Genomic DNA, 13,994 nt, shown 5'->3' on the forward strand with positions numbered 1-13,994 from the left:
GGGAGTGGTGTGATCCTGGGGTTTGAGGGCCCCTCTGGGGCAGGATGGAGGGGAAGGTTCTAGACATAAGTAGAATCAAAGGGTCCCTCCAGGCCTTGGGCTCGGAGTGCTGGAGTCAGGTGGGGGAGGCAGGCAGATGCTGGGCCCTGGGTGGAGAGGGAGGCTAATCTGGGTCCAGCTGAGAGCCCAGGCTCTGGAAGCCTCCGATAAGGCCATGGGCCACCTGGCTGGAAGTGATAGGTGGGGCACAAAACCAAGAACGGTCTGGGGAGGTGTCAGTGGGCTGTGGTCAGATGTGAGTTCGAGTCCTGACTCTGACACCGGTGGATGCTTCTAGGCAGTGGCTGCCCCTCTGGGGGCCTCAGTTTCCTCTTCTGTAAGATCGGATGCCGAAAATAGGGCACAATGCTCACCCTTGGGAGCACCCAGTCTGACGGAGGAGGCATAGTAAACACACAGCGGTCACAAACACAGCGAATAGAGCCGTAAATAAGTCCAGAGCATGACTCTGGTGACATTTGGGCGTGGGTGGGTGGAGAGCAGATCTGGGGGAAGGGCGTTCCTAGCAGCGACAGCCAGTGCAAAGGCTAAGAAGCAAGACCCGAGCTTGGTGTGTTTGTGGAACAACCAGATGGAGGCTGGGGCGGCGCCCGGTCCAAAGGTGCCGCGTAGGGGACGAATGAGTCCACAAGACAGAGACCGGTGGCTGCCTCCGCTCCGCGCCAGCCACAGCCGCCCCCACCCGCTTCTGACTCAAAAAACAGGGCCCGCCCCGCCCTGGGGGTAGCAAAGTCAGCCGTACGGACACGCGGGCGGCACGTCCCCGGAGGCTCGAGCGCGTCACGGGGGCTGACGCGGAGGACCAGGAAGTCCGCCAACTACGTGCCGGCCGGGCACGGCGGCGCCCGCACAAAGTTCGCAGAAGCAAGAGAACGCTCGGGGGCCGCCCGGCGCGGCGAAGACCAAAGCTGAGACCAGGGAGGTCTGCAGACGCGCCCCAGCTGTGCGCCTCGTCGCCGGGTGCCCAGCGGGCCCGCGCCGGTGCGGCAGCCCCGCCGTGCGCCCCGGCCCGGGCCATGCGCCCGGGGGGCGTGCGCAGCTTCGCGCTGGAGCTGGCGCGGGACCCGGGCGGCGCGTACCGTGGCGGGGAGCGCCTGTGCGGCCGGGTGCTGCTGGAGGCAGCGTCGCCGCTGCGGGTGACAGCTCTCGAGGTGGCGGCGCGCGGCGGGGCGGTCACCCACTGGCTCGAGGGCCGAAGCGTGGGTGTAAATGCGGTGTCCAGCGACTTCGCGGCCGCCGAGACATACCTGCGGCGGCGGCAGCTGCTGCTCCGAGGTGAGCCGCTCATCCCCCCAACCCCGAGCCAGGATCCCCCGGGACCCTCTACCCAGGTCTGGGCGCCCCTCTCCAAAGCCAGCCTTTCGACTTAGAGGCTGTGTGGTCGGGTGACCCTTCTCAAGATATGGAGACCTCCTCCTCAGGTTGTGGACCCTCCTACAGGGTGGGACACCCACCCACCTACCCCCCTCCAAAACCCTCTTTTCCAGGAACTCCTCCTAGGGTCTGGGCGCGCCCCTCCCCTCCAGAGCCGGGACGCCCTCGACCTAGAGGCTTTGCTGTGGGGAGCCCCCCCTATGTGGAGTCTGGGGGAATCCCTTGGTGGAACTGGGAGTTCCTCCTCTCTGGACCCTAGGATGCCACAGTAGCCCCAGGCCTGGTGTCTCTGATTCCCAGAGAAGGCCCCTGTCTCACGCCCTGCCAGTGCCCCTTACCAGTTTTTACAGGAAGGGTTGTTCGCTGGGTTGGGGGTTCTGGTGGTGGTTGCAGGTGAGCGGGTGGGACTGCATCCCAGGCAGGGAGAAGACTTGGGGTGGGGTCACATCAGGCTGGGAGTCTTAGGTGTTGGGCATGTCCCTACCTTGCTCTGAACCTCAGTCCTCCACCCTCAGGCCATATAGCCAGTCGGGAGCAGAACAGGGCCAACAGAAAGAGTAAATCTGTGCCCCAGCACTGTGCTATGTGGCTGAGGAGGATGTTGGTCTCTCTGGGCTGTCCTGGCCACCTCCTCTTGGGGAAGGCAGACCTCACCATACCCATCTGCAAGATGGGCAGAAGCAGGAAGCAGCTCGAACCTGGCTCCCCACCCGCAGCCCCCTTTTTTCCAGCAGTGTACACACTAGATGCTTTGCCTACAGGCTTGCAAACTTGTCCCCACGCCCCCCAGGTGTGGGGACTCTTGCCTGAGCAGCTGTGGAAACCGAGGCATAGCCGGCAAGGGGTGAGGCAGGAAGGGGCCCTGTAGTTACTTCCCTTTCCCTGTGACTCGAGGGAAATTGGGGCTGGTCTCACCCTACAGTCCTCCTGGTCCCACTCACTGGTAGCTTCCTTAAGATACTGGAGGGGTGAAGCTTGTGGAGTTGCTGTGTGACCTCTAGTGAGGCCCTGCCCCTCTCTGGGCCTCTGGGGACCCATCTGTGAAGCGGACTGAGGGCACTGGCTCAGAATGAGCCTTCCTGGGACTACCCTGGCTGTCCAGTGGTTAAGACTCTGGGCTTCCACTGCAGGGGGCGCGGGTTCCATCCCTGGTTGGGGAACTAAGATCCCTCGAGCCGAGTGCGGTGGGGCCAAAAAGAAAAAAGAAAAAACAAAACAAAACAAAAACCAAAAGAAAGAGCCTTCCCATCCCCCCAGGGTCACTCCATTCCCCACCTCCTCCTGGGCTTATAGCCTCCTGTCCTCTTTCTAGGCTCTATTTGGCCCTGGGAGAAGGTCCCGGCCCCTTATTTCAGCCCCAGAGCGCCCTCCTCCGGTACCCCCCCCCAGGGTGATCACTGAGTGGACAGCCTCTACCCCTCTCTTCCGGCCTGCCTTTACCCCTATCACTGATTGGTTGTGTCCGTTTATGGCCGCCGCCTGCTGGGTGTGCCTTGGCCTCAGGGGGTCCCGGTGTGGCCTGAGCCAGACTCAAAAGGGGATGGCCAAACTATGGGGTGGGTTCAAGCAGCAGTGCATCCCTCTGTCACCAGAGGGCGCAGGCGCTCCGCAAATCGCGATCAGTCAGCTCCCATCTAGGAAACCGTGCATATGGTTCTTCTCCGAGGAGACTTGAGGTCCAGAGACGGGTTACCACCCCAAAGGCACACCGCAGCCTTGAATCCGGGGATTCCGTGAGCTTCCCCGGTACTCGGCTCTGTCTGTGAGGGGAAGAGCTAGGCCTAGAGTAGGAGTTTGCGGAGGCGGGGGAGGGAGGACAGGTGCTGAAAGTTTGGAAAGGAACGTCGGGGCAAAAGCGCTGAGGCGCAGACGAGTGGCAGTGTGTCAGGAGCGGGCTGATGACTCGGGAGAGAGGCTCTGGGAGGGGTCGAGTAGGGGCTACACCGTGATTCATGCACAACCCTCTGAGGTCGGGAATGATTTTCTTCTGGCTCTACAAACGTGGAAACTCAGGCGCCAAGTGGTTGTCACTAGCCCGGGTCAGCCAGCTGAGCGGGTTTCAAATCAGAGGAGGGGGCAGTAGGCGCCCGAGTGGAGGGAGGCCCCATCCACTTCTTCCTCCCTCCCCCATTGCACAGGGCGGGGGAGACTGAGGCCCGAGGTAGTTAGTCCTAGGCTTTCAGGGCCTCGATTGGGGCCTGGCTGTTAATACACCCTTCCAGCTCGGGCTGGACGTGCATCGAGTCACGTCTGCAAGTGGCGGCCGGTTGACGATTAAACCGACGGCAGAATGCTCTTGCTGGGTGACCTCAGGCCTGAGTCCTCCAGACCTCAGTTCTTCCTCTTGACCCCCGGAGTCTGAGAGATACTTGCTTTGTCCCGCAGTGCTTCAGCCTCACCCCAGGGTCCATTAGGGTAGAGGGCAGCGGGTGGCGAGCCGGGGCTTTTGTTATTTTGCTCCACGCGTAGGCGGGGCCACGCCTCTCGCCGCGCCATTGGCGTATTCCTCTCCGGGGGCGGGACCTACGTCTCGCCCCGCCTCTCCCTGCCGTATAAATGCGGCGCCGGCGCAGGCAGTGAGGAGTTTCTGGCCTCATCAGCTAGTACGCCTGCGCGCGCCTGGTGGGTTCGCGTTCTCAGGCTGCAGAGTCCGCACCTCGCGCCTACGCGTCGCGGGTTCGAAGCCAGGGACCGCGCGCCGCGAGTTCGTATCCCAGCCGCGATGCTGTTCGACAAGGTGAAGGTGTTCGTGGTGCAACTGGATGGTGCGAACGCGGGCGCCGAGCCCGTGTTCAGCGGCGGCCAGGCGGTGGCCGGCCGGGTGCTGCTGGAGCTGGCGGGCCCGGCGCGCGTGGGCGCCCTGAAGCTGCGCGCGCGGGGTCGCGCCCACGTACACTGGACCGAGTCGCGCAGCGCGGGCTCGAGCACCGCGTACACGCAGAGCTACAGCGAGCGCGTGGAGGTTGTGAGCCACCGTGCCACACTACTCGCGCCAGGTACCACCTGGGGACCCCTGCACGGCGCGTGCTGCGCGCTCCGGGAGCCCCTCACAGCCACTGAGCCTCCCCTTCTTGCTCCTACCTGCAGACACCGGAGAGATCACAACGCTGCCTCCTGGACGCCATGAGTTCCCATTCAGCTTCCAGCTGCCACCGTAAGTCAAATGGGGTGGAGGATTGCAGGGGAGTGCCTAAATCTGCAGCCCCTTCCAGGTTTGGGACTCCACTGCTCGGTATCTGGGGACCCCCGAGCCGCAAGATTGTCTCCCAGGGGGGCCCCCCAGGAGTGCCTCGTGTCTCTCATCCCCGAAAGTCTTTGGGAATCTTCCGCCCGGGGGTCTGTGGATCTCACCCACTGAAGCTCCTTCCCTCCACCCCCAGGACGCTAGTGACTTCATTTGAAGGCAAACATGGCAGTGTCCGATACTGCATCAAAGCCACCCTGCACCGGCCCTGGGTCCCTGCCCGCCGGGCAAGGAAGGTGTTTACTGTTATCGAGCCTGTGGACATCAACACACCGGCTCTGCTGGTGAGTTGCTGCCCTTGGGGAGGTAGGATGGGAGCATCACAGGCAGGGTCCTGGCTATTTGGTGACTGGCTCCTCACTCCCTTCTCATAGTGGGGGTCACAGCTGAGCCCTGGCAGGGAGGGAGGCAGTGGGGGAGGTAGGTATGGGAATGCCTGTGGAATCCAGTGGAGCCAGGTACAAGTCCCAGGGGCACCAGTTGGCTGTGTGTTTCTGGATGAGTGTCTCGCCTTCTCTGAGCCTCCTGTGCCTCCTCCATGAAATGGGACTCAGTCAGAGCTTGCAATAATAATGGCTTACTGGGCTTCCCTGGTGGCACAGTGGTTGGGAGTCCGCCTGCCGATGCAGGGGACACGGGTTCATGCCCCCGTCAGGGAAGATCCCACATGCCGCGGAGAGGCTGGGCCCGTGCGCCGTGGCTGCTGAGCCTGCGCATCCGGAGCCTGTACTCCACACCGGGAGAGGCCACAACAGTGAGAGGCCCGCGTACCGAAAAAAAAAAAAAACAGAAAACAATAATGGCTTACTAAGCGCTCATTACGCACTAAGTGCTTGGCTTGTTCACTTCGTTTTCAGTTTAATGAGATGAGTCATATTCCTGGATCCATTTTACAAATAGTTTCTAGATTGTTAAAAAGAAACTTGGATACTAGGCCCTGCCCCAAATCCTCCTTTAGCTGAGGGTGGTTTAGAGGCTTCAGGGGGTCTGTGGTTGGCACAATGGGATGCATTTCATGTCCTTTCCCTCCACCCCACCAGGCCCCTCAAGCGGGAGCTCGGGAGAAGATCGCCCGATCCTGGTACAGTAACCGTGGCCTTGTCTCCCTCTCAGCCAAGATCGACCGCAAGGGCTATACACCAGGTAGCAGGTGGGAGGGGCTGGACTGGGAAGAAGGCCCGTGTCAGGGTTGCAGGTGGGGAAACTGAGGCCCTGCCATCCCACCCTACAGGTGAGGTGATCCCCGTCTTTGCCGAGATTGACAACGGCTCCACGCGCCCAGTGCTGCCACGGGCGGCCGTGGTCCAGACACAGACCTTCATGGCGCGAGGTGCCCGCAAACAGAAACGAGCAGTGGTGGCTAGTCTCTCAGGGGAGCCTGTGGGCCCCGGGCGGCGGGCACTGTGGCAGGGCCGGGCGCTGCGGATCCCTCCTGTGGGTCCTTCTATTCTGCACTGCCGCGTGCTACATGTGGACTACACCCTCAAGGTAGAGTATCCTCGGGGGCTGGGGTGGCTGCGTCTGCTCTGTCCTCCAGGCTGGGGTTCCCCCCGCCCCCCACCAAGGCCTCCTGCTATAGAAGGAGGGTGTGGCTGGGGCTGCCTGGGCACCCTCTATCATGGCTCCTTCCTCCAGGTCTGCGTGGACATCCCGGGCTCATCCAAGCTGCTCTTGGAGCTGCCCCTGGTCATCGGCACCATTCCTCTGCATCCTTTCGGCAGCCGCTCGTCCAGCGTGGGCAGCCATGCCAGCTTCCTGCTGGACTGGGGACTGGGGGTCCTGCCAGAGCGACCTGAAGGTGATCTCTCCATCCTGCTGTGGGGGGCATGGGTGGGCAGAGAGGCAGGTGCCTGGCTGACTCTCCCTCCTCCAGCCTCGATGCCCCCATTTGTAAAAGTGCTCAGTAACAGTCATGTTGGGAGTATGAATTCCCCCAGAATCCCAATCCAAGGGTGCACAGCTCAGCAGCCCCAGAACTGGCACAAGCCAGCTCCCAGCCACTGTCCCCAATTCTGGGGCTGCCCGCCTCCTCTACCAGCCTCACCCACCCTGTCTCTCGATTCCAGCACCTCCCGAGTACTCAGATGTGGTGGCCGATGAGGAGGTGGCGGCCTTGGAGCAGAGCCCCTTCCGACTACTGCAGGACCCTGACGTGGGTGCTGAAGGCCCCTTCTTTGCCTACATCCAGGAGTTCCGCTACCGCCCGCCACCCCTGTACTCCGAGGTGAGCTTGGGGGGTTCAAGAAGCCCCTGTGGCTCTCCAGGCCCTGCGAGCCAAGATGAGGGTAGAGAGCCACAGGTGAGTTTTAAGTAATGATGGAACTCCTATATACCCCCATACAGGTGCAAGGGCCTGAACCCGCCTTGCACCTTAGTCTGTTCCAAGGTGTCACCCCCGGCCAAGTGCGGGAGTGGAGATGAGGAGGGTGGGGAGGCGTGTTTCTGAGCCTCCAGGGCCTCCTGAGACTTGATGGGATCATTTCCGCCCCCCCGCAGGAGGATCCAAACCCACCTTCAGAGGCCATGAGGCCCCGCTGCATGACCTGCTGAGTGGCAAGTGGAAACTTCAAGGGATGAGGTTGTACACGTGCTTCCAGCCAGCGTGGACATGAGTGAGGATGGCTGGGTCAAGAGCAGACCAGCCTGACTGCACTGAAGTTGGGGAAACTGAGTCTCAGAATGGGGCAGGGCCATTCCAGCATCACACAGAGCAGAGGAAGAGCCAGTCTGGAGTCTGACATATCTGGACTGGTTCTCATAAGGTATCAAATGCCCACCATAAGATCCGAGAGACTGTTCAACCTGTCTTTGCCAGCCTGTGGTCCCCCAGAAGCCTCCAGTCTGGGAGAGACAGAGCCAGACACAAACACTTCCAGGCCCACAGGACCAGAGGAAGGGACCAAGAGCTGGGAGAGTCCAAAGGGAGCAGGAAGGCTTCCTGGAGGAAAGGGCATTTTAGCTGAGGCTTTGGTGCATGAATGAGAGCTCAGAGGGCAGGCAAGCAAGGGGAAGGAAAAGTCGAAGAAGGTCAGAGCCGAGTGATGTGTGGAGACTGCCCCGTTCATCTTAGAACTGGGGCTCAGAGAGCAAGTGCCTCAGTCGAGGCCACACTGCAAGGTCCGGCAGGCGAGAGGGCCCAGGAATGAGGCATTCAGGGAAGCAGGTCATCAGAGCTGTGTGGGGCAACAGGGCAACAGGGGCAGCGACTCCAGCCTTTGAAACCTTTGAAAACCAGAGATTCCTGGCCCAGGCTAGGCTTCCTGGGGGCCCCTCCACACACTCCAGGATGTGAGAGCTGTCTGGGTATTGTATGGCCCGAGAAACCCAGGTTCAGAGTGAGACAGACAAGACAAGCTCCATCACTTGCAAAATGAAGATGTGGGGCCCCTTGTTCAAGAATTCAGAATTTCAAGACGGGGACAGCAGAGCATTAAACCAGGCTGCGGGGACAGAGGTCAGCCTGGGGTGACACAGCAGGGCCAGTGTGCTTCTTCTGGGCACCCCCTGTGTCCTGGAGGGACAAAACATAATGGGGCAGCTGGACAAGCCCCCAAGTGCAGAGTCCCAGCCCAGGCTGAGGCAGGACCCTCGCCTGGGACTCCGCATTTCCGTTAAGCCTTAAATTGTTCTCTTTTGTACAATTATTTTTTAAAAATAAAAGCACGGAGGAAGAGACTGTGCTTAGTGGTTTATTGCCCTCAGGTGCCGAGGAACCTGGGGTGGCCTTGTCCACCATCTTGAGTCTGGATCTCAGATGGAATTCCAGGCTGAGGAGGGTTGAGGGGCCCATTGTCCAGAAGGTGAAGGTGAGACCCAGGGACACATAGGGAGACAGCTCAGGCTGGCGCCGGATGCTTTCACCTTGTGCAGTAGCAGAGGCTGGGACCGTGGACGGTGGAGGGCAGGCAGAGGCCTCATCTGTCCTCACAGAATGGAGATGAGGGGCAGAGGGGTGCCAAAGGCAGGAGGAGCCCTATCTATGCGGTCTTTCCAGTGTTGGGCCACCATCACCTCTAGCTAGTTCTAGAACATTTTCATCAGCTGCTAAGGAGATCCTGTCCCCATTAGCAGTCCCTATTCCCCCTCCCTTAGCACCAGGCAACCACTAATCTGCTTTCTGTCTCTGGATCTGCCTGTTCTGGATATTTCATGTAGATGGGATCATAGGATACGCGGCCTTTTGTATCTGGCTTCTTTTTATTTATTTATTTATTTTTGCGGTACGTGGGCCTCTCACTGTTGTGGCCTCTCCCATTGCGGAGCACAGGCTCCGGACGCGCAGGCTCAGTGGCCATGGCTCACGGGCCCAGCTGCTCCACAGCATGTGGGATCTTCCCAGACCGGGGCACGAACCTGTGTCCCCTGCATCAGCAGGCGGACTCTCAACCACTGCGCCACCAGGGAAACCCTTGTGTCTGGCTTCTTTCGCTTAGCATATTTGGAGGTTCAACCACTTTTGTTGCAGCATGACTCAGTGCTTCAATCCTTTTTATGGCCAAATAATATTCCATTGTGTAGATGAACCACATTTTATTTATCCACTCACACCCTGTTGATGGACATTTGGGTCGTTTCCACCTCCTAGTGGTCGTGGCTCATGCTGCTGTGGCCGTGCTTGTACGAGGGTTTGTTTGAACACTCACAGGGCTTTAAGGCAGCCCTAGCCGCGTGGAGGTTGTCATTTTTCTGGAGTTGCAGGTGGGGAAAGTGAGTCTAATGGAATGAGGTAACTCTCCCAGGGTCTCACAGTAAGGACTGATGGAGCTGCCACTCAAAACTGCCCCTGGAACTCTGGGATCCATACCCTACAGGCCATGTGACACCCATGCGACACTCCCTGACAGCCTGGGCTCCACCCCAGACCCTAGGCCACACCCCATTTGGGCAGGACCCAATTAGACCACCCTTTGATAGCCCTGGCTGTGCCCACCAGCCTTCCCAAGGTAGTGAAAATTAACTAGCAGCCCAGAGTAGCCATGGGCAGGGCTGAGGGGCAGGGACAAGGGGTGGACACTGGGAGCTCTGGGGTCAGGCTTTGCTCTCTGTGTGATGATGGGCCGGTCACTTGTTTCTGAGCCTCAGTTTCTCCATCTGAGACTCTGGAACACCTCCTCTCCACCAATCTAAATTTGGGCACTGATTCCCAGTGATTCCTAGTCGTGGGGTTCACCCAGCCCTCCTAGTCCAGCAGCATCCACCCTGGGCTGCTGATCTGCCATCAAGCTTGGAGCTTGTCAGACTTGGGGTTCCTTGGGGCCTGGCAGCAGAGAGGAGATGTTCCCTTAACACAGTCACCCAGATCCAAGACGGCAGCCTCAGGAGGGGCTGAGCTTCCCCTCAGCTGGATTGTGGGAGACACAAGATCCCAGTTTCCAGATCCATGTTCCCAAACTAAGAAGAGTCTTAGGTGTTTATTGCATTAGCGGGTGCGGGTACAGTTCTATGAAAGGTTCCCCCAGGGGGCTTGGGAGGACAAGCCACCTCATGACCCCAGGACTCCTGCGTCTGCAACTATCTGGAACCTGATCCCTAAAGGAGGCAGATTTTCTGGTTCAGATAAATGACAACCAGGATGGAGCTGGCCCAGGCAGCCCAGAATTTGGGGAACTCCCTGAACGTAGAGAGGGGCCCACAGAGTGTAGAGAAGGTGGCCAAATATTCTTCTAAGATAAAATCCCTCCCCTCCTTGGTCCCCTAAGACCACCCACCCACCTCTCCCTCCAGCTCCCCCTCCATCCCTGGCTGCTACTCAAACACCCCAAGCTGGTTCCCACCTCAGGGCCTTCGCAAGGATACCCCAACCTAAAGTCACCACCCCTCATCACTCCCTCCCCCATCCCCCTGTCCTAATGTTTTCATAGCCTTCATCAGTCTCTGAAATTCTTATTTAGGTATTCACTTGTTTGTCTGAGACCTTGAGGGTGGGGCTGGGTGAGGGCTGTGTCCCTGGACCCAGCACGCAGCAGGTATGAGTGACTGGAGGGGACTTCCCATCTACTCTGGTGTGAACAAAGACTCTGATGGGAGTGGGAATGTCACTGCCTCAAGCTTTTTCCCAGGACCCTCTAGGATCAGACCTGTCACCGGTTCAGAGTCAATGCCAGTTCTCTGTCTCTCACTACTGTCTTTCTATCTCTGCCTCTCTCACCATCTTTGCCTCCCCCATCTCCGCCTCACGTTGCTCTCTCACTGTCTCTTTGGCTGTTTTTCTATCACTGTCTCTCGTATCCTCTATCTCCTCCTGTCTCTGACATACCATCTCTGCATCTCTGTCTCTCTCGCTCACCATCTCTCTTGGTCACCGTCTCTCCATCTCTCTCAGTCTCTGACTCTTTCACCGTCTCTGTCTCCTGCCCTGGCCGGGCCAAGCCTGGGGCATAGGGTGACAGGCAGGCAGGGCGCCTGCTGCTTGTTTTCTACCCTCACTGGCAGCAAGCCCAGCCGGGCTGCTGTTCAGGAATCCTCCAGCCGCCCTGCTCCAGCCACCAGGCTCAGCCACCACCAGCCTCTCCTCCCAGCACATTCTGTCCTGAGCAGGGAGTGCTGGGGCTGGGCGGGCGGCGGGCAGATGTGTTCCTGCCTGGCTCCAGTTACAGGACAGCCCGTCCTGGTGCCCCTGCTCCCCACCAGCGCTGCCCCCTGACGCCTCCTCTCCTTGCTCTGGGCTTAGATCTTCCTGAATGGGACCCTCTGCCAGCTCATCCCCACCTCAGGAACTTTGCACGTGCTGAGGCTTCCCCCTGGAGCTCCTCTCCCCAGGACGTCTCCCTTATAGACCTCCCTGTCCCTAGACCAGAGAGTCTCCTCAGTTGGATCTTAGTTCCCCGACCAGGGATCACACCCCTGCCCCCTGCAGTGGAAGCTCGTGGAGTCTTAACCACTGAACCAGCAGGGAAGTCCCATATTTATATGTTTGATTTACGTGTCTATTAGCCCAGGGCCCCACTATGTCTGCAGCACTGGGCACACGCAGTAGGTGCTTGGTGACTATTTTAGAATTGAAGTCTGCCCGAGCCTCCCAGGCTCACACACACGGCTCCCCAACCCCTCAGCCTGCCTGATCTACCCCAGCCTCTGCCTCCTTCTGACCTGCCGCACACCCCCTGCTGTTTCCCACGCCCTCTCCCCCGCACCAGGAATCTCCCAGCCCTCCCACCTTTGCCCACGGAGTTCCCTGCACCACCAGATGCACCTTTTTCCAGCAAGGGGCTGGGTCTGTCTTTTAAGCCCGCTGGGCTCTACACACAGGGCCAGCCATGATGCACACACACATGCAGAGACACAGAAATGGGCCCACGAACTCGGGCACACGCAACCTAGAAACCACTAACAGACCTGCATGCCCTCTAACGCCTGTCCAAACAGGTACGACAGCAATGACCATGCTCATCCCAGCGCTGGGCGCCCATGGCTTGAGGGTCTGGGGGGTGTTCACGTGTGGAGTCCCCCAACTCTGAGGAGGTTATGGCCTCTTTACAGGTGGGGACAGGATGTGGGATTTGAACCCATGCCAAGGTGTACGCAGTCTTGTCCACACGCGCTTCTGCCCTCGCTTCCCCAACCCGGGAGTCAGCCCCCACCTTGTTTTTGATGTTCGGGGAAGGCCAGGAAAGCCCCCAGAAAACATCAGGCTGGGCAAGGGGCCCAGGAGGAAGTGGTGACTCAGCTGGTGGCCATCAGTGCCTGCCACGTTGTGCTGCCCTGTCTCGGGGGGGAATCACAGAGAGCAACAAGAAAAGATGGGGGAAGGAGGTGCATGGTAAACAGGACCTCTGAATGGTGGGGTGTTGGGGAGTGCCTGGATGGCCCCTCTGTGCTCCAACACCTCAGCCATGCTGAGCCCGATTCACAGGTGGGGAAACTGAGGCAAAGAGAACAGGTGATTTGGCCCAAGGTCTCCCAGCCAGGATGGAGCAGGCAGGGGACCCCTAAGTCCTTGGTAAAAGGGTCTTGAGGGCACCTACTCTCCCCAAACACCTTTTGGTGGGCAAAAGAAACCGGGTCGGGGCTTCCCTGGTGGCGCAGTGGTTGAGAGTCCGCCTGCCGATGCAGGGGACACGGGTTCGTGTTCCGGTCTGTGAGCCATGGCCGCTGAGCCTGCGCGTCCGGAGCCTGTGCTCCGCAACGGGAGAAACCGCAACAGTGAGAGGCCCGCGTACCAAAAAAAAAAAAAAAAAAAGGAACTGGGTCGGACTTCCCCGGTGGCCAGTGGTTAGGAATCCACCTGCCAATGCAGGGGACACGGGTTTGATCCCTGGTCAGGGAGGATCCCACATGCCGCGGAGCAACTAAGCCCATGAGCCACAACTACAGAAGCCCACGTGCCTAGAGCCCGCGCTCCGCAACAAGAGAAGCCATCACAGTGAGAAGCCCGCGAGCCGCAATGAAGAGTAGCCCCCACTCGCTGCAACTAGAGAAAGCCTGCGCGCAGCAACGAAGACCCAACGCAGCCAAAAATAAATAAATACGTAAAAGAAAAGAAAAGAAAAGAAAAGGAGCCAGGTCCACTTCCTGCTTCCAGATGTGGACATGTGACCAGGTCTGGCCAATTAGAGCTTTCTCTTACCACAGACCCAGGGACTGGTTCAGGGATGGGCATGTGACTCTGGCTGGACCGATCACTGTGGGAGTTTGGGGACTCCCTGGAGGTGATGTTAGCGACCATCTTTGCCACCATGACAAGGACAGCAGAACAGAGTCCGGAGGCATTATGGTGGAGTCCACAAGTACCCGCCCCCCGCCACCCTGTGAAGTCAGGGTGGGGCCAGAGGGAAGGATGAGGGCTGGAGGGTCCTGGGAGGGCTTCCAGGAGGAGAGGACACTGGAGTTGGGGCTTTGATGGATGAAGAGGAGTTCACTGGGGAACTAGAGAAGAGCATTCCAGGCAGAGGGAACAGCCTGTGCAACCCAGCAGACTAAAGAGAGCCAAGCATGTCCTCAGTCATCCCAGTGGCTCTGTGGGGTTGGAGCATAGAGGGGACAGCTGCAGATGTTTGTTTATTTGTTCCTGGGCTGGGTCTTCCCCCACCTTCACCAACCCCTAGAGGGTGAGACCAGTTCTGCTTCGTTAGCTGAAGCTTCATTAATGTTTGTGACGTAGGTGGCCCTCCTTTTGGAGACACAGAGGATGGGATGGGTAGAGTGGGTGGTGAATGGGGGGATTGGATTCACGGGGCAGGAGAGCCTGCGATTGCATGGGCGTGGCCCCAGGAGCCAGGAGGAGCTGGGCCACAGTCCAGGCAGAAAGGGGCAATTCCCTATCTGTGAATCCTGGGCCCCGGGAATGGTGCTCCAGAGGGAGGCAGGCTAGAGCTCA

The 13,994-nt window shown here is 59.3% G+C and overlaps 1 protein-coding gene across 2 annotated transcripts; it reads left to right on the forward strand.

Annotated features, from left to right (window-relative positions):
- Nucleotides 1–836: 836 nt before the first annotated feature.
- Nucleotides 837–8,861, forward strand: ARRDC2 (arrestin domain containing 2). 2 transcript variants are annotated; one of them, XM_081233441.1, is made up of 9 exons: nt 837–1,335; nt 4,140–4,430; nt 4,522–4,588; nt 4,815–4,962; nt 5,719–5,821; nt 5,910–6,166; nt 6,314–6,476; nt 6,745–6,902; nt 7,175–8,861. In XM_081233441.1, exons 1-9 carry the CDS (start codon nt 1,077–1,079, stop codon nt 7,226–7,228), a joined length of 1,500 nt encoding a protein of 499 aa, XP_081089567.1. In that variant the 5' UTR covers nt 837–1,076; the 3' UTR covers nt 7,229–8,861. The 2 variants fall into 2 exon arrangements, with proteins under 2 accessions (XP_081089567.1, XP_081089566.1); XM_081233440.1 differs by lacking the exon at nt 4,140–4,430 and having other exon boundaries at nt 842–1,335.
- Nucleotides 8,862–13,994: the final 5,133 nt, after the last annotated feature.

Source organism: Mesoplodon bidens (assembly GCF_964165515.1).
Source record: "Mesoplodon bidens genome assembly, chromosome: 4".
In the NCBI taxonomy this organism is placed as follows: domain Eukaryota; kingdom Metazoa; phylum Chordata; class Mammalia; order Artiodactyla; family Ziphiidae; genus Mesoplodon; species Mesoplodon bidens.